We start from the raw sequence: 22,171 nt of genomic DNA, 5'->3' as shown, positions 1-22,171 counted from the left end.
ACTCTCAATGCACTATTTATTTGGTTTGTGGAATGTCTATTCCATTAGGAAAAAGGAATAACTATTCATGGAAATAGATGAAGGTGGAATGGAATAACTATTCCTATTCTTTTGTTTGGTTGTAACGGTGGAATAGAACATTGCATATGTATTCTTTTGTTTGGTACAGTGCAATACATTGGTGAATGGAATCATATTATAATCAAATTTTCTAAAATACCCTTATAATACAAATATAATTTATATTCTTGAGGACATTCTTTTTTTCTTTAAGAAACATAAACAATCATACTATGACCTTTTTTGTTTTTTTTTTTTTAATTTCATAGAGTTCATGGCTTCTTTTTTTTTTTTTTTTTTTTTTTTTTTCATATACAATTACGCTACAAAATGATTTATAAGGAAAAAAAAAAAAAAAAAAAAAAAAAACACACACATAATCATCATATCACCATCATAAAAAAATAAAAAAATAGATAATCTGCAAAGTCCTTTTTATTTTATTCTTTTTTATTTGTTTTCCAGCAACAAACATTCATTCTTTGCTTACAAAGTAAAATGATTTATAAGAGAAAAAAAAAATTAAAAAAAAATAATCATCATAAAAAAATAAATCATCTACAAAGCCCTTTTTATTTTATTATTTTTTATTTGTTTTTCAGTAACAAACATTCGTTCTTTGCTTACAAAGTTTTTCTCAAACCTCCGCAAGGCAATTGGAGTCCCCCCGATATTAAGAGGTACTCGTTTTGCTACGTCTAAGTGCATTCTGTAGGCTAAATCATAGGAGGAGAAAAAAAAAAAAAAAAAAAAAAAAAAAAAAAAGAAGAAGAAAGACTACCCCACAACAAATTAAGTTAGGTTGAGAAACAGAGAGAGGAGGATGAGAATATAATTGCAGAGATGGAGAAAGATATTGATGGTGCACTTGAGTGATGAATTTTTGAAATCAGAATTAAATTCTTATTTTGTTTGCAAATTTTGAAATTTGACTTTTTAGAAAAAAAAAAAAAATTGAATAAAATATAATTTGTTTATAAAAAGTTGAATAAAATATAATTTGTTTTTTAAAAAGTTGAATAAAATATGATTTATTTCTGAAAAAAGTAGAATCAGAATTATATTTTATTGTCAAAATTTCGTATCAAAACACACCATGAGTTGAGAAACAGAGAGAGAGAGAGGGATAAGAGACTTGAGTGTTGAGAAGGTTGGAGTTTTTGGGCAAAAGACGAATTTAATTTATTCCCATAGGAAATGAATAGGCATTCCACTCTTTTTTGAGTGGAATACCTATTCCTCTTCGTAAGGGAATAGCTATTCCGTGGGAATAACTATTCCCTTAAATAACATACAACCAAACAAAAGAATAGCTATTCCTACGGAATAGCTATTCCTTTCCATGAGTCTAATCCGCAAACCAAATGAGGCCGAATGCCTCTCAATGCACTCACAACTCCCCCCAATGGGCTGCCATAACCAGTTTTATTGCCAACCTTTCCAATTAGCTTCCTCCATCTCAAGGATTCCCTCAAAAGTCGTGAAAAGGACCCGCTTCAATTGCTATTAAGGATACGAGTAAAAGCATTCTCAGCAATTTTTTAATCATTTTTTTTTTAAATATAAAGAACAAAATTATTTTTTACTTCATTATAAAAAACACCCCACAAAACTACTATATCACTTCTCTTTATTTTTTCATATATCATTAAAATATTATTTTTTTATTTTTATTTTAATTTAAAAAAAATAAAATAGAGTAGGAGAGAGATTATATGTTTTTTTACCTTTAATTAAAAGTATGAAAGAGAAATAAAATAGGAGCGATAATTCACTTATAGGAAAACTAAAAATTTTAAGAAATTTACTGTAGAAGTGTTTTTGTAACATTTTTAAAAATTTTCTTAAAATTTAAGAAACAGACACCTTTAAAAAGCTGATGTAAATGCTATAACGAATGGATAACGATAGATAACATAACGATACAATGAATTTTCCGGAACTGATTCCGTCAAACTCCCTTCATTTTCTCGAGAAAACGAAGCCCCATTTTCAGATACGTCGCAGCAGGACTCCGGCCGCTCTGGTCCACAACTAATTAATCACGTTGGAGCATCTGTCCATGCCTCGAGTGAAAGTGAAATCAGTGTATGAACAAGATCAGCGTAGATCTCACTCATGACTCACCCATTGGCAGTCCATTGGGTGAGATTATGCGTGTGCCCAATCAACTTGTCGGATGACATCTATCACAATCTGGAATTTCCTTGAAAAAACGACACCATTTTCTTGGTCAGAGTCATGCGCTTCTTAAATGGCTAGGAAGACCGACAGTGGCATTGAGAGGAGGGCATCTATTGACCCAGTCAGGCAGTCGCCCACCCAAGCGTGTAGAATGTTGCCTCATTGACTCTCCTTCTCGCCTACTATAACAAACAATAGTGACATAATGGGAAATCTGCATTCCTCATTGTCCTCAAATAAATAGAAAAGAATAAAGATAATTACACAACACACTTTACACAACAATTATATAAATACATTCACATGGAGTGAAACTCATGTAAGTGAGATGTAAAGTGTGTTGAGCAAGAATCACTCATCTTTGTGCCTGACTTTAATAGCTAGTAACTGCCGGACGTTATGCCTAAATCAAATTCATTACATCAACTATGGGTGCGCTCCTCCATTTAATACTTTCGTTTAGTTTTGATTTATAATTTAAGAGAAATGCTACCTCGTTTGAGTGTTGTTTTCTCTTTAGCTATTTTTTGAATATATGTTTGGCAACTCTTTACACCTAACTCAACTTTTTTCATTCCAACTCCCCAAAAAAAAAAAAAAATCGAAAAATTAGAAAAAAAGAAAAAGGAAACCAAGGTGGCTCAGCCATCCTCGTTAGTTTATGGGGCCCAAGAGTAGAAACCACCACAATTTTTTGTTTTGTTTTTGTTTTTTTTTTTTTTGTTTTTCAGTTTTTGGATTTTAGAATTTTTTTTCCAATTTAATTCACATTTCAAAACATATTTTTCAATTTTATTTATATTTTCTAAACTATCTAAACATAATTTTAAAAGTGTTTTTTTTCCCCCAATATTCGCAATTTTGAAAACAACAAAGAATTATACAAAACATGAAACAAGATTTAGGTTAGGAGCAAAGAGATTTTATAGTTAAACGTTGGGTTAGCTAATAGTAGGGGGATCCCGATAATTAATGTAATTCACATTTTCAAAGAAACCAGGAATAAAAATTAATTCCCGAACACAGAACTTCAAAGTACAACTGTTCAACAGCTGATTAAAACAATAATGAAAGAATCGAAACTCTCTACCACCACCTCAACTGCTCACTACTAGTTCTTTTTGAAAAAAAAAAGAAAAAAAGAAGATAAGAGAAACGGCAAACTATTGAGCTGCAATTGCTTTTCCCGAATCAGGACGTTACAATTCCACTGCTCTCCCATTCTGCAGATTAGAAGCATTTCCTGTGTACAATAGACGGACCAGATTCATCGTACTCTGCCTTAGCGATCCACATCTGCATTCCAAATATAAACGATATCCTCCCATAAGTAAACCCAGAGAAATCAAAATATTATTAACAAATTATATTAATGCTGTTAAATGCCTAACCAGAATGATAAAAATATATTGACATCAGAAAATAAAATAGCATACCTGCTGGAAAGTACTGAGAGACGCCAAGATGGAGCCACCAATCCACACACTGTACTTTCTCTCAGGTGGAGCAACCACCTTGATTTTCATGCTGTTGGGAGCCAAAGCAGTGATTTCCTTGCTCATTCTATCAGCAATGCCTGGGAACATGGTAGATCCACCACTAAGCACAATGTTTCCATACAAATCCTTCCTAATATCAACATCACACTTCATGATAGAGTTGTATGTGGTTTCATGAATTCCTGCAGCCTCCATTCCTATCATGGATGGCTGGAAAAGGACTTCTGGGCATCGGAAACGCTCAGCACCAATGGTGATCACTTGCCCATCAGGCAACTCATAGCTCTTCTCAACGCCAGAACTAGTCTTTGAAGTTTCAAGCTCTTGCTCATAGTCTAGGGCTATGTATGCCAGCTTCTCCTTCATGTCCCTCACAATTTCACGCTCGGCTGTGGTGGTGAAGGAATAACCACGCTCAGTAAGGATTTTCATTAGGCCATCCGTGAGGTCACGACCTGCTAAGTCAAGACGGAGGATGGCATGCGGTAGGGCATACCCCTCATAAATGGGGACTGTATGGCTGACACCATCTCCAGAGTCCAGAACAATACCTGCACAATTTTAACAACATCTATTGTATGTTCATGAGGAAAAAAAAGAATCCTAGAGGCTCATTCCACACACTAGATTAGAACTCTACACTCAAATCAGTTTTTATTTATTTTTGGATTAAAATAACATAATTAAATTTTGAATCATAATTTATGTGTCTAATATCATAAATACAGCTAAAACCAACAGTTCTTCATATACAAAATAGTAAACACAGTTTTACTTCTTTCTTCCAATATGAAGGTGCACCAGATTCTGGGTCAATTTGACATTGGCCTCCGGCCAACAATCTAAACTCTTCTAAATGTCGACACTATATGCATTACTTAACTTCATCAATTAATTCAGGTCATTCTATAGAGTGCCCCCTGATTGAAACTAACTTAAATCAGCAAGATGGTAAATCACTCCAATTTCTTACCAGTTGTACGACCACTGGCATAGAGGGAGAGAACAGCCTGGATGGCAACATACATAGCAGGAGTGTTGAAGGTCTCAAACATAATTTGAGTCATTTTCTCACGGTTAGCCTTTGGGTTGAGAGGTGCTTCAGTGAGCAAAACTGGGTGCTCTTCTGGGGCAACACGGAGTTCATTGTAGAAGGTGTGGTGCCAAATCTTCTCCATGTCATCCCAGTTGCTCACAATACCATGCTCAATTGGGTATTTCAGAGTTAATATACCACGCTTAGACTGAGCCTCATCCCCAACATATGCATCTTTCTGGCCCATGCCAACCATCACACCAGTGTGACGTGGGCGGCCAACAATGCTAGGAAACACAGCCCTTGGAGCATCATCTCCAGCAAATCCAGCCTAAAAGTTGATAATAAAATAGAAGCACATTTGTAAGCATTCCAATAATATAATGGGCACTTACAAAAGAAAGAAGTCACGAAAGACTTAGCACATTAATTTAACAAGCAAATTATGGAGACGAAAGTTTCATGACATGGTACCTTAACCATTCCTGTTCCATTATCGCAGACAAGTGGCTGAATATCATCTGCTTCTGCCATCTTCTTTCACCAGCTGACGAAAGTTAACAACTGGAATTTAGAATAATAGGATACAAGAAATAAACAAGCAGTGAAGGAAAAAAAGGTAGAGATAACACAAATTTGAAGATTTAATCAGCCATAACTTCATATGCAAAGTAACTAAACCCACATTTAACATCACGTCCTAATACATTGATGCTAATGATTTCAACTTGATGATGGATCAAGCAGCAATAGAAGGCTACAAAAGTAGGGGTAGCCCTTCCCAACCTAAAAGCATCCCCTTCCCCAAGGCAGGACGGCAGGACGCACATGATGACACCCTTATGAAGGAGGAGATCTTGGCCACAACAGGCAGCAGCAAATAGATATTCGATTATTAAAAACATAGAAATTCATCATTCATATGAAATGTTCATGTAATAGAACCCTACATAAGTCATCCCTACACATTTGTAGCATACAGTTGCAACCAAAAATGTTTTTAATATATAGATTGTCATTTTACGAACTGAGGAAGATAGAGAATATTGGCATTTGGAACATTACAAATGAAATGAACATGAAATGCTACATTTGCCTGGACCTATCACCTAGAGAATTCTGAATACAATATACTATACTATTACTGTTATTATACTATTACATCTTCCAATTCAGTCAGATACCGGAAAGAATATATCTATCAGAATTTAATTATTTTAATACAATAAAGGCAAAAATATTGGAAATAATACCGAAGCAATTTTTTTTTCAAAAGATGCATGGATTCAACTGTTCAAAATTTAATTAAAAAATGAGAGGGATATTCCATCTTTTCCTTAAGAAGAATGTTAAAAATAAAATGATTATAAGCTCGCTTTTACGACTGCTAATCGGAAATGACTGTTCCCATACACATCCCTACTACTTTAAACATTCCAATAAGCTTTCCACCATAAATACACTAATAATACAACAAATTAAGATCTATACCTAACAAAAGCAGCAGAATCAAATGCATTGGTAATCACGTTATGCAACCAAAAGAAATAAAAATATAAATTCTACCAAATCCAGTAAGAAATATCATATTAAAAAAAAATAAAGCTACGAACAAACAAATTTTCCCAAAATTCATCACAGGATAAAAATGTAACCAATCCACAATGAAAGATGCGAATAATGCCCCTGGATCAATCAATCTCGTAATGACAATCACGATCGAATCATCACAAAATTACACATCAAAGTAACAACGATCATACAATCCAGATTCAGAATTCGAAATGAAGATTCCAAACTGTGATTTATGCAGATCACACTTTGATATGATTCACTGACAAAGCAAAAAAGTGATGCTCCGTTTGGTAGCCGAGGAACCGAGGAAAAAGGATATGAAGAAGTTCAGAACCAGCATTATATTTTCTTTTCCAACGTTTTCTCGGCAACCAAACGGAATGCAAGAGAGAAAATCGGATCAAATGCGGAAGAGAATTCACCTGAAGAAAAGACCTGCGATCTCAGCTGCCCGCCCTTGGGTTCAAAAAAAATAATGAGAACGACCAAATGAAACTCTAATCCAAATGAAATTCCCTGTAAATGAACTCTCACGAGCTATTTGTATTCCATTCTGGCCGTCCCATTCTGTAATCGAGATTGAGGGTTTGGACGACGCGTGTCATGGCGATCTGGGATCCCGTGGATCCAGGCTGTTTGAAATGCCTTTTGTCAAAAGGTCTACGAAAGTACGAAATTAACCTTGTGCAAGACAGGCCATAATGGAGGCCCAATTTTCAATGGGTCATGTGCTTCTTTAAACAGACGGGCCTAAATTTGGACCTCGATTGTTCAATTTGTGTTGTTTTGTTCGGTGATTGAAGAGATTTGAGATCTTTTAGATGGTGGGTGCGTTTAATTCTGCGATTTTGTAGTCATTTAACACGTTTTAAAACAAAATTGTAAAAAGTGTTATGTTTGAGGTGATCAAATTTAAACCGTTTAATAAAAAATAATTATTATATTTTGAATAATTTTATTATAGATTTACCCTAAAAAGTTTAAAAGAGCTTTATTTATCTCAGGAATAGTTTATAGTTGGACTCTACAAATCCTTGACCAATTAAGGAGAACAACTTTATGATGTAATTTTTTTTTAATCCGAAAATTAAAAAAGCATACTACGTATTTTTCTTCAAGTTTGAAACCAAGTAAGTGAAATACGTCAGTTTGTGATTATTTTTCATGTAGCCGGTGTGTTTGAATGGGCCTATGGTAAATTTATTGCACCAAAAAAAAATCATAAACTACATTAAACAATTTAAGATGTACAAGAATTGATATATGGTTGAGGTTAAGATTGGGGTTTTGAGGAATATGATGCATGCAACCAAGTTCAGTTCAAGTTGTTCTAAAGCAGGACGCTCCGTGAAGTTAGAAGATTATTAAGTAATTAAATGCACTATGTTTTATCTACCCAAGTTTTTAAGAGAAGTGATAATTTATTATATATATGTTATAAAAGCTATAGGTCTAAAATTTAAATTTTGTCTTCAATTAATTAGATTTTAGTTAAATATTTCATATTACCTTTTTTTTTTCTTAAAAAAAAAAAAAACATTTTGTTTGAATTACTTGTTGAATCTAAACACAATCCTCTACCATCGAATAATTGATAATGGTCAGAACCTACAACATGGATGTTTGTCACATATGATTGGGTAAGTCATGAGAGCATGATGTAGATGCCATCATCCATAGGAGTAGAGAAGTGAAGTCATATTTTTCATCGTTAAAGGAGAAGAGTCAACTGATCGATATTCCATCCATTAATTCCTAAGAGTCTACAATCACTATCACCATAAATTCGAGATATCATTCTTGCTAATTTTTTTGGATGGATTGCCTCCTATACGAGATATTCAGCATCAAAGTGATTTGGTTTGGTGCCTGGTCCAACTTTGCTTAATCTAACACACTATTGTATGATCCCAAAGAAACACGAGATCTTGCAAGGTCGCGTGAAAAACTTAATTCGGAAAGATGGAAAGAATAATACTACACTTCACACCCATATCGATCACATTGATTGACATGCTTAACGTGTTTTAAGTGACTCACACTTTTGTTAAATGATTAACATCGTAAGCCACACACGATGCTAATGAGCGTTATGAATCAGGCTTTGAAACTTTCCATTGTTCTGAAAGTTTATCTTCCACGAACGAGATCGAGATGAGTTTTGCATTCTATCTCTTCCATGATAAGAAACTGTGTATTCCAGGGACGTCATTAAGAGAGAAGATTACGAGGAAATTGCACAGCTTTCATATCCACAATGCTCCTAATTAACCCAATAATTTAGTGTTTCTTTTTGGTTCTTCACTCTTAACACAACTCATCGCGGTCATGAACATTAATCTCTTAAGAATACCTTAAGCCCTTTTTGTTTTAGTGTAAAATATTTTTTGAGTTTTTATTTTTTCTTATTTTTGAGTGTTTAGCATATTATAAAATATTGGTCAACCTGAAAAATGTTTTCAGTTACTTAAGAAAAATAATATTTAAAAGGCGTAAAATAGTTTACGCTTCTCATTTTTGTAAACCCCATTTTTTGTTGTTCTCCCACACGCCCAAGCAAGCAATTGTGAGAGTGCCCCTTATCTGACCGAACACCTGTCCGGACAAGTGGCCCTTTCACAATTGCTTGCCCAAATTGCAAGCGATAGGGACAGACAATTGCATTATATCTCGATCAATCTCACCCTTGGAAGTCTTATATTCTAACACACTATCTTCCTCTGCATGCGCTCCTCTTCGTTGTCTCTCTCTCTCTTCCATAAAACACATTATTTTTTATTTCACAATATTAGCGTGACAGTCCAAACCAACTCTTGGTCTTGAAATATGTTTTTTAGTTGTTTTATATTAATATTTTATGTTGTGAATTAATTTTGATATTTATAGAGAATATGATTGAATGAAATATGATAAATATTTGCTGATTTTTCATTCGAGCCATCGGTTGAAAAATACAAAAAAAAAAAATTACATCAAAATAAACGAGGCCTAAATTTAAAAATATAAGAGCAGCACTATGGCCCAAATTGCAAGCAATATGGACAGACAATTGCATTGTATCTCGATCAATCTCACCCTTAGAAGTCTTATATTCTAACACACTATCTTCCTCTGCATGCGCTCCTCTTCGTTGTCTCTCTCTCTTCCATAAAACACATTAATTTTTATTTCACAATATTAGCGTAACAGTCCAAACCAACTCTTGGTCTTGGAATAAAAGGCTAAGGAAGAGAACTATATCAAGATTAAAGATTAAAGTAATATATATATAAAAAAAAAAGTATCCATTCAGTGTTAAAATATATATATAAATAAAAGTAAAGACACAAAATAATTATCTTTTAGTATATTTCAATTTTCAACTCAATTACCTGTCAGAATGAAACCCGGCAATCTTTTAGATCTAAAAAATCTCTTTCGATGTACAACATCAAAGAACCCGTGAAAATTTCATCTTTAATTTTGTTGTGAAACCTAGATTTAACAATATTTATACTAAAAATACTTAGAAACGAAAATAATAAGAAAAAGTACAATAAAAACTCAAAAAACAAGTAGATAGACACTTGATATTCTGGTGCTTACCAACCACCGGCACAACTTAAATTTTTGGGTGGTGTTACTGGTGTACGTGTACTTCCAAGCTTAATTTTTGGGACATCTTTTCAAGGGATCATGGGATAAACTATTTTATTTATTTTTTGGGTCCAAAAAATGAATATTAAAGCATATTTATATAAAACTTTTCAAAAGAAATGAGAAGCCATAGCCTATGCTGGTCCCCCTACCTCCGTCTCTGTCTGACTGTCACTATGCATGTATTTGTATCCATGAACATATAGCATATAGCATGTGCATGTACATAGAGAGAGTGGATAATTTAATGTTGTCCTTGGTAGGCCATAGTGCTGCTCTTATATTTTTAAATTTAGGCCTCGTTTATTTTGATGTAAATTTTTTTTTTTTTTTGTATTTTTCAACCGATGGCTCGTATGAAAAATCAGCAAATATTTATCATATTTTATTCAATCATATTCTCTATAAATATCAAAATTAATTCACAACATAAAATATTAATATAAAACAACTAAAAAAAAACATCCATAAACCCTATTCAAAGCATAGGACCTTATTGACTTAGATATTAGAGGCTCGGTCAGTCTCTCAGAGTCGGGACTAATAATTTTCGATGACTCTTCATCTCGTTTTGAAGGTGACCCGTCTCCAATCCGGCCTTCGAAAAATCTGCTTCAACAAATTTCATTTCATTTGATTAGGTTAATGCATCCTCCCTAGTCCTTCCTAGTCCCCCCGCAGGGATATTGATAATAATTTCTCAATAAACCCAGTACTTAGTTCCTCGTAATCAATCAACCGTCAATGATAAAGTTGGGGGTGAGAGACATAAAGATAAAGAACATGTTGGTGGAAATGGTCATCCTTCCCAAGGACAGCTAATTTTCATTGTACCACCTTCTCCATATATAGTACCTTGAAGGCCTACCGATTTGTTTACTTGCTTAAAGTTTAGTTGCAAAAATAATTTTATATATATATATATATATATATATATATATATATATATATATATATATATAAATGGGATTGTCAGCTTTAATTAAAATGCAAAAATAAAGATGGCGGGAAAAAAAATGGAGAGGGGAAGAAGGAGAGATGAAATAGAGGGAAGATGATTGTTAGAGATGGGACATGATGATCGGAGATGGGAAGCAAAATCATTAAGCATGAACATGAGAAGCAATTATGTGGCATGAGAGTGTGTGTCACTTTTGTTTTGAAGGATGATACCCCACATTATCATAACATGTTCATCCTTTTAGCCACAAATACATTAATAAACTAATTCATAACAAGTGACCATATGATATGCCTAGTTTTTTAATGGGGTGATTAAAGGGAAATAAATTTTGTATTTTATGGCCCCCCTACTTCGAAGTTTTTTCATTTATGCCCACCCTTCACTTTTGTATATATATACATTTTTAATTTTATTTGTTACCTTGTTTCCTTAAGTTTTCTTACACGAATGGGTCCATTTGGGTTTGTGGCTTCAAAAAGTGCGATTTAAAAATAGCTATTTGAAAAAGTGATTTTTAAAAACGCAGTTAAGTGTTTGGCAAAATCGCAATTTGACTTTTAAAATCACAGGTTAGCATTTAAAATTCTACTTTTTTAAAAAAACGTCACATTTCTTGTGATTTGAAAATGCATGTTTCTGCATTTTTAAATTTCAATTTTTTAAAAACGCAATTTTCAAACGATTCATTTTCTGCGATTTAGTTTAAAATTATACTTTTTGTCTACGAAATCACAATTCGATTCCAAATGCACCCAAAGACATGACTCCGTTTCTTAATGCTTTTTAGATAGTACTTTTTATTTTTTGTTTCAAAATTTTATTTGATTGTCACATAAAAATAAAAGTAATTTTAAGTCTTTTGCGAGTGTTTTAGATTATTTGTTAATATTTGTTTTTTAAAAGATAAAACATAAGGAAGAAGGTGAAAATTTTAGCAAACAAAGCCATTTCAGCCACTAAATTGGCCAGATTAGGGTATTGATGGAAACTCTGTGGTAGAGTAAAAATAAATCAAGAGTTGGGGGAAGAAATGGAAAACCCACAACATCAGAAACATCAAGTGTTGTAACAGTGTGGTCCTCAAATTAATTGGCATCCTTATCTCTCACGAGATGCGGTGAAATCCAAGCAATCTAATTGGGTCCCCTACTTTACAAGTCAAGAAAGACATCCATCTCGTCATTTTGTCATCTCAAGAGATGCAACATAATCAGAAGTTACTATTCACACCGGTTAGGGTCACGCATTTTAAATGATTTTTTATATTAATAACTTAAAATAATAATAAAAATAATAATGGTATTTTGTAAATTATTATTCGATTATCAAATAATTTGATAATGTAACAGTAAAAATTAATTTTTAAATCATAACTGATAAAAAAAAAAGTAAAAAGTTAATTTTTACTGTCACATAATCTAAATCATAAGACAGTCATATAACAATGTACTAAATATCATTACTCTTAAAAAAAATTTATTTAAATATCAAATAAATATAATAAATAAATATGAAGATTAACATTACTCGATAAAGAGTGGCCCAACGATGAAAAATGTTGCTTTTTTATTTTTCTTTCTTTTTATTTTGTTCTTTTCTTTTTTAATTTTTGACTAGCTAACGCAGGAGGAGAGACGTTAGCTTTTTGAATCCGTGTCCACTATGACTTTTTTATTTTATTTTTATATATTATTATTATTATTGGTTCACAATTACTTTTTGAGTATTCGGTAAAGTTGCTTTTCAAAAAAATTTAGATTCATCGGTTCTTTTCTTTCATTTCTTCCTTCCTCGGAGTGTGTTAGCTTCTCATAATTTATAAGATGACCATTTCTTATGCTATAATAATATTACTTCTAAAACTCTTAAAATTAAAAAACTAAATTATTTGCAATGGTATATTTTGCTGGAAAACTATACTTACACCCTCGAACTTATATTTTATGTGCAACTCTTTTTAAATTTTAAAAAGTGACAATCAGTCCCTTTTAAATATTAGAATAATATTGTTATGTTTTTTATTGGGTTTATTACTTTCTAGTATTTTTTCCTTCTTAATGTATTCTAGGGTTTAGTCTAGAGTTTCTTGTCTACTATTCATAGTCTCTCTATATATAAAGATCTCTTGCAATACAATATAAAAATTCAAGACTCAATACAATGTAATCTATTATTCTCTTTCGCTCTTTTTCTCTTCCATATATTCCTTCAATATATTTCACATAGTATCAAAGCTATTTAACATGGTATCAAAGCCATTGTCTTGTGGCCTCCAATAAATGTTTTTGAAGTTTCCTGGCCCTCCCTCCGGCAACCTTCGTTTTTCAGTCGTCCACACGCCTCCAAGGGCTCCGCCACTCAAAATCTCTTCCACACCATCGCAACCTCATATGGGAAAATTTTATCCCAGTTCAATGCTTGCGAAGTATAGATCTACAAATCTATGGAAGATCCGCCGCCATTGGCCTTTTTCAGTGACTTTCTGGCCTTCTCCGACGAATTTTCTGTCGATTTAATGGCCTTTCCCGGCGACTTTCTGATCTTCTCCGGTGATTTTTTTGCGACTTTTGTCTTTTTTTTTTCCCAAACATAAGGTTACTCCTTGAGTTTGAGAGGAAATGTTAGAATAATATCGTTATGTTCTTTATTGGGTTTATTACTTTCTAGTATTATTTCCTTCCTAATGTACTCTAGGGGTCTAGAGTTTCTTCTCTACTACTCATAGCCTCTCTATATATAGAGGTCTCTTGTAATACAATATAAAAAATCAAGACTTAATATAATGTAATCCATTATTCTCTTATACTCTTTTTCTCTTCCATATATTCCTCCAATATATTTTACATAGTATCAAAGCTATTTAACAACATGCGCTATTACTTCTAAAACTCTTAAAATTAAAAAACTAAATTATTTGCAATTATATATTTTACTAGAAAACTATACTTACTCCCTTGAACTTATATTTCATGTGCAATTACTTTTAAATTTTAAAAAGTGACAATCAATCCCTTTTAAATTACATGCATTTTCAATTTCCCCTCTCCGTCGGTATTTTCCATTAACTTGGACGAAAAATGCATCATGTGACCCACACTTAAATTATTCATTATAAAATTTGCCCAATGACCCCAAACAACACATAAACGGGGATGGATGAATAGGTGTTTTCCAACAAACCCAATAAAATTAATTAAAATTTTACAACCACACAAAATTACCAAAATTAATCAAAGCAATGAAAAAAATCAAACACAACAATTTTTGTAACGAAGTGGAAACCCTTTGAAAAACTATTCAAGGGTAAAACCACTTTGGGATAGCAAAACCCAAGAAACACCATAGAATAATGAAATCACTCACGGTTTAACTTACAAAATATTTGTAACTAAACCTAATGTGCACCCCAACAAATGACCTATTCATATCCTACCGCAGTAGCTCTAGAACTTCTAGCAATTCTTTTATTGAGTCTCCTCTTGCAACTTGGAACTCTTGTAGCTTGAAGGTTTAAGAGAATTTATGTGGTTTAAAGAAACTATGAGAGAGATAAGGAGTTAAAAGAATAAGGATAAGGATACTTATATAGGCCTTGAGAAAAATTACATTTTAGGTGAAAGTCGTTTTTTGAAAATACATTGAGAGGTAGTGGCGTTTGAATGCATGCTAGGATTTCATAGTTTTCTTGACAACGATGTTTGAATGTCGTATGACTGTAGTTGTGGCCGAACATCTCGGGTCTACCCAAATAAGCTTCTTCGACCAGCTTTCAAGCGAGCTTCTCTAATCTAACTTAATGATGATCGGTTTCGAACCTTTCTTCGAACAAGCTTGCAACCGAGCTTCTCCATGGCTCTGTGAAACACTCCATTCAAACAGAGTTCGAACGATCTTGTGACCAAGGCTTTCGGGTAGGCTTGTAAACTACTTTACTTATATCTTGTTCGAACATGATGGGACTGCCCTTGCGATTGACCTTCTCGAAAACTTGAATTTCTGAAGTATGAAGACTTTCGTTCGAACCTTCTTCGATTGAGACTGTGGTTGAGACTCTCGAATCTCAAATCTTTTAACTACTTGAAGATCACGTTTGAACGACTATCAACCGGCTAGCAAACGACAGCTTATGTTCTTCAAATTTAAACATCAAATCAAGTCTCAACATAACATATAGAACCTAGACTTACAATCACTTTAATTTTGACGTTGAATTAGCTAACATAAAACCTAACACATTATACACTTGTACATTAAAAAAAAAGGAGGGGGGGGGGGAGGGGGAGGGGGGAGACCCATTGTCTGGCCGTGGGTATCAATGGCTAGAGACCCACGTTATGGATGTGGATCTTCGCAGACAAAAATATACAAGAGGAGGCTTTTTTTAAAAAAAAATAAAATTAAAATTAAGGGCATAATTATATTTTTACATGTCTGATAGAGCTATGGTATGATGCACAATTCAAGTCACATGTGGGTCATGTGATGCATTTTTCATCCAAGTTAACAGAAAATACTAATGGAGGGGACAAACTGAAACTATTAAGGAATTTGAGAGATTCAATTGTCACTTTTTAAAGTTAGAGGAAGTGAGTGCAAAGGGGGTGTAATTTTGAGAGTGGACAAAGCTTTCGTCCAAATTGGATTGAAGGAACTTCCTTCAACATAATTTATAAAAATGACTTGTTCATTTTTTTTAATAACACGTGAGATGCACATGCTTTTTTAATAAAATTAATTGAAATTTGTCTTTATTACTAAAAAACGTGTTTTTTCATATGCTCGAGGGACACATGACTTTTTTATAGACTGAGTTGGAGGAAGTTTGGAGGAAAACTCTGCCCAGTGAGAGGGGTAAGCGTAGTTTTTCCTATATTCTATTATATTTCATATTAAGTTATTAATATATTAATTTATACACTCAAAATTATTATAAACATATATAGAAGATGATGATTAACCACTATTCAACAGACCACATATTTATATTACTATTACCCCCAAGGTCAAACCCTTATTTCTCTCTCTCTCTCTCTCTCTCTCTCTCTTTTCCTTTTCCTTTGGCTTTTTGGGGCTGGTTTTGGCCACCCCTATTTCGGCCTTGGGGGTGTTTCGACCACCCCTTGACCAAAATTGGGGTGACCATTATTTCCTTGATTTTTTTTTTTTTTAAATTGAGGGGTTTTTTTTTTTTTTTTTTTTTTTTCATTCAACGTGGCACTGAAACCTTAAGAATGTCACCTGTGATACATGGACCACATGGAAGGATCGACATGTGTCAGCATTCTAAGGTGGGTGACATGGAGGGCCGTTAGAAAAATGGGAAGAGAAGTGACAAAAGTACCAACTGAGTTTTTTCATTAACGACAAGTACCGCCTGTGACAATTTTTGAAATCGAAGTGACAATTTGATTTAGGGCCTAACCACAGGTACCTGTGAGGTATTTAACCATAATTTTTATTTTTATTTTTAATTTTTTAATTAAGGGTAGTTTTGTATTTTTATTAGTTTTACATGGGTATAAGTGACATTTCACTTTTATACCGTCTGATTTAACTCTAAACCCTAACAATCGGAACGACATTACAAAATTTTGAAACATGGATACCCAACATTATAACTTTTAAAATGCAAAAATGCCGAAACATTAGGTCGGGCCAGTAAGTAAAGTTTATACAAACATTAGCATTCAATATATGTGCATGATAAAAAAAAAATAAAATGGTGACAATTGGGTCAATCTTCTTTCACATTCTATAATATATACAAGATGTATACGTATATGTTGGTATATATAAGATGTAATTAATGAAATAGTCGAGCTATAATAATATAATATGTTTAAAAGGGAAGGTTGAATTTGTTGCACGAACAATCTTTAGCATATGTTAAATTAATGGCGTAGAAAAATGTACTAGCTAGAACATACCAATTAAGTAGTTGAACGCGGGGAATCCAAAGCGGCGACCTTGTCGTCCATGATCCATAACGTGAAACTGACATTGAGTGGGACCCCATGTGAAAATGTCCCGTGGAATGCAGCCAAGGCAGCCTTCAAATGCAAAAATGGTGGCACCAACCGGCAACATTTAGACTTATTGTATATGATGTGGTCTACCCTCTACCTGAGTGGTGGGGTTCTCATTTTAGGCCTCTCAACACACCTGACCTCTCATCATCTTCATCTACTAATTATCTCTCAACCCAAATTTGATGACACTTCTCTTTACCAATAAAAATAAAAATAAAAATAAATAAATAAATAATCTAAACTAACAGTAAAAAGTTGCCGGTGATTTCTTTATTCTTAAAGCAAACATGCACCTTAATTACTGCTGTTAGTACAATTTTCGGTATGGTGTGAATCTGCACGTTCTTCTGATGTTCTTCACGCTTCTTAATAACTCTACAAAACAACAAAACCTAGGGACCCTTCCGGGGGTCTCGCTCCGATGCCTAAGTTAGCTTCTGTGAGAAAATAATGCTCTATGCATAAAATTGAGTCTTAGTTTATACCTGGGGTATGGGCCTATTTATAGGCAAAGAGGTAGAGTCAAAGCTGGATTAGAATTCCTGTTCCTTATCGATCTAGAACTGCTGTCAGAGTTCTAATCGAGATCTAGAATTGATGTCAGAGTTCTAATTGGACTCTGATATTTTATTAGACTTCTAATATGATATCTTCTTAGACTTCTGATCTAATCATTCTTCTTATCTGATAGGACCATAAGTCCTATTCCAATTCTACCAGGGATAGGACTACTGATCAAACTATACTTGGGCTAATTAGAGTCCTATCCCAATTTACTGAGATAACTGATACCTGATTTCCCTGAAGTAGTTGCTAAATGTCTATCTCCGGTATTTTTCGTTATTTTGACTTTAATGGCAACTCCACCAGAGTTGCTTTAAGGACGACTTATAATAGTTATATTTAGCTATTATGAACTAATTTTTGTCTCCAACAATTGGAGAAGGCGAAGAAAGAAGAAGATGCATGAGAGAGCCGAGAAAATGCTACGTTAAGCTAAAAAGAGTGGCATGGCGTTGGGTACACATGTTATGGAGAGGGGCAGCAGTCTACTTATTTTGCATTATTACACACTAAAGTGAACACCTTAGAGCACTCCCACCAGATTCCTTAAAGTGATTTCCTTCCCTATGTTTAAGGAAAATATCACAAAAAACACCAAAATCGCACCTCCAGCAGCTACCCTAATTTTGGGTTTTTTGGTAAAAAGTGCTTCCCAACCCATTGGGAAGCATTGTTGCTTCCCAACCCATTATTTTAATAAAAAAAAACCGGCTCTATCCTCTTTGTCCTCTCTCATTCCCCCTTCCCGCGTCCGAAGATGACCGAGAAACAACTTCTTGCTGATTTTCCTTCACTTTCTCACCAAATAAACAAATAATCACCTTAATCACCACACAAAATCCACAAAATCCAACTATGAGAACAATCAAAAAAAAAAAAAAAAAAAAACCCAAATCCATGTCTCCCAAACAAAGCAATTAGATTATTCATTGGAGAAAATCGGAAAATCGGCTCTCCGTCAACCCACCGGAATTCGGCCCCTGTTTCGTGTCTCTTCCGTCAACTCACTGGAAATTCCGCCCTTGTTTCGCCGGTGACGACCCAACAGAGATCCACCGGAGACGACGCCGTATTGTGGTTTTGCACCCCCGAATCGTGATCGGTCTCCGACACCATCGACGACGAATCCACATCCATTGCTTCAATCCATGATTCGAGCCCTACCTTAGAGATCGGAGCTAAAATTTTAGCAAAATCGCATTCCTAGAATTTCTGGAAGAGATTTCTGAGTTGGTTTTGAAAGAGCGGACGGAGAAGATGAGAGATGAAGGTGATGGGTTTTGAGAGAGAGAGAGGACAGAGAAGATGAGAGGAAGTTTCTGGAGAAGATGAGAGAGAGGAGGAGAGAAAAAATAATAAAATAAGATAAGGAAATAATATTTAATTGATATGGGGAAAATTTAGGGAATCTATTGTGGGTGTTTTTTTTATAAGGAAGTAAAAAGTAGTTTTATTTCCTAAATATAGGGAAAATGGTAGGGAAACTGATGGGAGTGCTCTTATACTTTGTACTTAAGGGTTTTTTTAGAAATACCTAACACTTCCTCTTCCTTAATTATTTTGTAGCAAAATTTTATATCTTAAACATGTAATTTAGTTATAAGATGATATTAGATGATATTCTTGGTGTTTGTATAAGGACCTGCAATAATCTCAAGACTGCCTTATTGGCTGGAGTTTTGCAAGAGAGGAAATGGGATAGAGGGGTTCGTTGATGGGGTTCAGTGAAGCCACTTCGACACCAAGTACTTAGCAAGAGAATGGTAAAATGGTGTTTCGGTAGAGTCAGGTTAAGGGTTAGAGGGACTCTCCCTAGGGTTCGAAGGACTCATGCCAAGAAGTTATTATCTGACGTGGAGATTCCCTCCCTTAGTCTATTAGGAGGGACAATATGGCGTAGACATTTGGTTAGCTGAGCTGGCGGAGGGAGGATCGACTACTTGGAGTTGGCGACGTCCTTTAGGTGAAGATGCACTCGGATCCTAATAGTTGGCTGAGCTATGGGTCGTCGGTTCCTTAATTAATGACTTGTGATTCTTCTTACCTCTGGATATTATCTGGACATTTTGGTGGATGAGCCCTCTTAAGGCACGTTGGTATCTAGACCCTACAATAGCCCCACGATTCCATTGGATGATTGTTGTTCCAATCAATCCATGTGAATTTGAAATGAGTGTTTTGAGCCCATCGGTATCCAGGGCCTCCAGTTGAAAACTTTCCTTAACTCACTTTATCCTACTCTTCTAAGTTTCTTGAGGAATGCTAGAAACAACATTTTTATCACAAAATGTTGACATAACAGTCTCAACCAATATAATATATATATATCCATTGGTTGAAACAATCACGTTAGTATAATTACGAAATAGTTGTAGAATAAAAATATGGTTTCTAATATTTCTCACTTTTCTAATTCCTGCCTAACTTCTATTTTTTTTTTCTCTCCTATATATATATAAAAGAAAAAGAAAAAAAAAGATAGCCGTTTCAACAACTTAGACCAATCATATAGTTTCATATATATATATATATATAAAGAGCGCCAAGCATTGCAAATGCTAATTGTGGGGCTTTTGCTCACAATTGGCATCATGCAATGTCTTGAGCTTGCGGCCAATTTAAGGGACGGCAAAAGCACATCCACAAAAAAAGGTTCCGAGAAAAGCTACAGATCGAAAAGTCTTAATTCCTTTTTACAACGAGAAGAATACCTTTTTTAACCAAACAAACCAGATCCGGCCAGAGAGATCCTTTAAAAATATCGCGACGAAATGAGAATTTGGGGCCTGGAATAACATGCACGTTAACATCAGTAGGTTTTCCTGTTGTAAACCACGTGCATAGATGCATCAAAGTTCGTAGAAATCAGGGGGAAAAAAAGAGAAAAAAGAAAAAGCAATTGCTTAAAAGAGATTAATGGCTGACTTGTAGAACAAAAGAGACCGGCCCCCACCCTCACTTCAGAGAGAGAGAGAGAGATGTGAATATTTGCATTGGATCCTTCGCCGAAGTGGGTTTAAATTAGCCTCCCACCTTCTCTATCTTTTAAGAACGCCTTGAGGGCTAAAGTCCAAAGAAGGTTGAAGAAATCTCTTAAAAAACTCAAAAACAGATGGTGATTTTATGATTATATCCTCCCAAGTCTCTGCAGGCATTACATTTCTATATCAACCCTATTTGGTTTTCTTACCTGGGATTGCTTTAGATTTCTTCTTCTTTAATTATCATCATCTCTTATCCGTTTTTTCTCCTCCTTTATTCCAATTCTTGTTAGTACTTTCTCTTCACATGTACTCTGAGTTCAAGTCACTTTCATTCATGGGTGTGTCCGACTCTCAGATGTTTCTCTCTGAGAAGGATCTCCATGCCATGGAATTGAATTTCCTAGTACGACCCACGTTGGAATTTCAAGATGATCAAGATCCTGGGCTTCACAAAAAGCCAGAAGCACTCAAAGAAGAAGAAGAAGAAGAAGAAGAAGAAGAAAACAAATGCAAGATTTCAGTCGTTCCTTCTTTGGAGCTCATCAAAATTCCTTCTGTAGCAGAATTCAGAGACGACGTGGAAGATGATGACGATGGGTTCAAGACTCCAACTTCTTTGGATCACAAAATCCCAGTGATCCGGCCGTGCCCACCTCCGCCAAGAAAACCCAAAACTATTACATTGACAAAACGAAAAGCCGCTCGACAAAGAATTCTGCTTGATCTGTCAAACAACATTGAAGCATTATTTCCTCCAGCTCTTCTAGTAGATCTTAGTGGTAAGACTCGTAAGAGTAAGAAAATTAGACAAGAAGATGAGACCATATCATGATGGCCGGCCGGCTTTATGTTATATATGTGAAGCTTATCTTATGTTTTTTTTTTTTTTGTTTTTAGTGGAATTTTCCATATAGACTGGCATTCTACCTATGGAAATGATATGATATGTTGTCATCAATGTTATTTCTTCTTCATTTTCATATATAAGCTGATCTGATCTGTTCCTTTTTCTTTTCCTATATATTTCGGTTCAGATCTGTGTCTCTCTAAAAGTGTATGTGTGCAAAAGATGAAAACTAAGTTTTAGAAGTCACCAAAGAAGTACATTAATACATAGGATACCTTTTTGACTGCTCTGTGATTCTTCTGAATATATCCTAGCTAGGTGTTATATTGTTTCTTAGGAGGACTTTTTTTGACTTGAAAGTGGAGGTCTCTGAACTCAGGATTAATGGTTTGGTTTGACTTTGTTTGAAGATGGAAATGATCAGCTGCACTGACTTTCCCAAAAGCAGCAAACATCCTCAATTGTGCAGGTTTTGAGAAAGCCCATGTGGGATATTCCCTCGGGACATAAATTATCCAAAGGTACTCGAGAGGGTTTTTTCTCTAACTTCAAGGCTAGCTGTTTCTGCCTCCTCTTTTGTTGCTTCCACTCCTCTACCTTAGCATGTTGCCTTTTATAGCATGAGATGACAGACAAATTATTGGAACTGGCAAGATGAAAAGTCTAACTATCAATTCCAGGCAGCTGACTCGACTGATTGAAGGGTTGGTAGGCTGCCGGTATCCTGCATTCGATCGTTTTTTCTTTTTTCTTTTTCCATCTCAAGGAATTTTGGTTTTTATTGATTTATACA

At 34.4% G+C, this 22,171-nt stretch overlaps 2 protein-coding genes across 2 annotated transcripts; one reads left to right on the top strand and one right to left on the bottom strand.

The window, feature by feature from the left end:
* Positions 1-3,213: 3,213 nt before the first annotated feature.
* LOC133877550 (actin-97-like) lies at positions 3,214-6,964 on the bottom strand. Its single transcript, XM_062315895.1, has 5 exons — positions 6,777-6,964; positions 5,254-5,326; positions 4,717-5,110; positions 3,681-4,294; positions 3,214-3,540 (listed from the first exon to the last, which is right to left on the bottom strand). Exons 2-5 carry the CDS (start codon positions 5,311-5,313, stop codon positions 3,475-3,477), a joined length of 1,134 nt encoding a protein of 377 aa, XP_062171879.1. The 5' UTR covers positions 5,314-5,326; positions 6,777-6,964; the 3' UTR covers positions 3,214-3,474.
* Positions 6,965-20,485: 13,521 nt separating this feature from the next.
* On the top strand, positions 20,486-21,518 carry LOC133878135 (cyclin-dependent protein kinase inhibitor SMR10-like). Its single transcript, XM_062316644.1, has one exon. It carries the CDS (start codon positions 20,671-20,673, stop codon positions 21,361-21,363), a length of 693 nt encoding a protein of 230 aa, XP_062172628.1. The 5' UTR covers positions 20,486-20,670; the 3' UTR covers positions 21,364-21,518.
* Positions 21,519-22,171: the final 653 nt, after the last annotated feature.

This window comes from Alnus glutinosa, chromosome 9, assembly GCF_958979055.1.
Source record: "Alnus glutinosa chromosome 9, dhAlnGlut1.1, whole genome shotgun sequence".
NCBI classification, from domain to species: domain Eukaryota; kingdom Viridiplantae; phylum Streptophyta; class Magnoliopsida; order Fagales; family Betulaceae; genus Alnus; species Alnus glutinosa.
This window is presented reverse-complemented; position numbering and strand designations above follow the sequence as displayed.

Coding starts and splice junctions, on each gene's coding strand:
- LOC133877550 (XM_062315895.1), bottom strand. CDS start 5,313: ATGGCAGAAGCAGATGATATTCAGCCACTTGTCTGCGATAATGGAACA. Junction 5,111..5,253: donor ATGGAACAGGAATGGTTAAG/GTACCATGTCAT, acceptor ATCAACTTTTAG/GCTGGATTTGCTGGAGATGA. Junction 4,295..4,716: donor TGCCAGTGGTCGTACAACTG/GTAAGAAATTGG, acceptor AAAATTGTGCAG/GTATTGTTCTGGACTCTGGA.
- LOC133878135 (XM_062316644.1), top strand. CDS start 20,671: ATGATTATATCCTCCCAAGTCTCTGCAGGCATTACATTTCTATATCAA.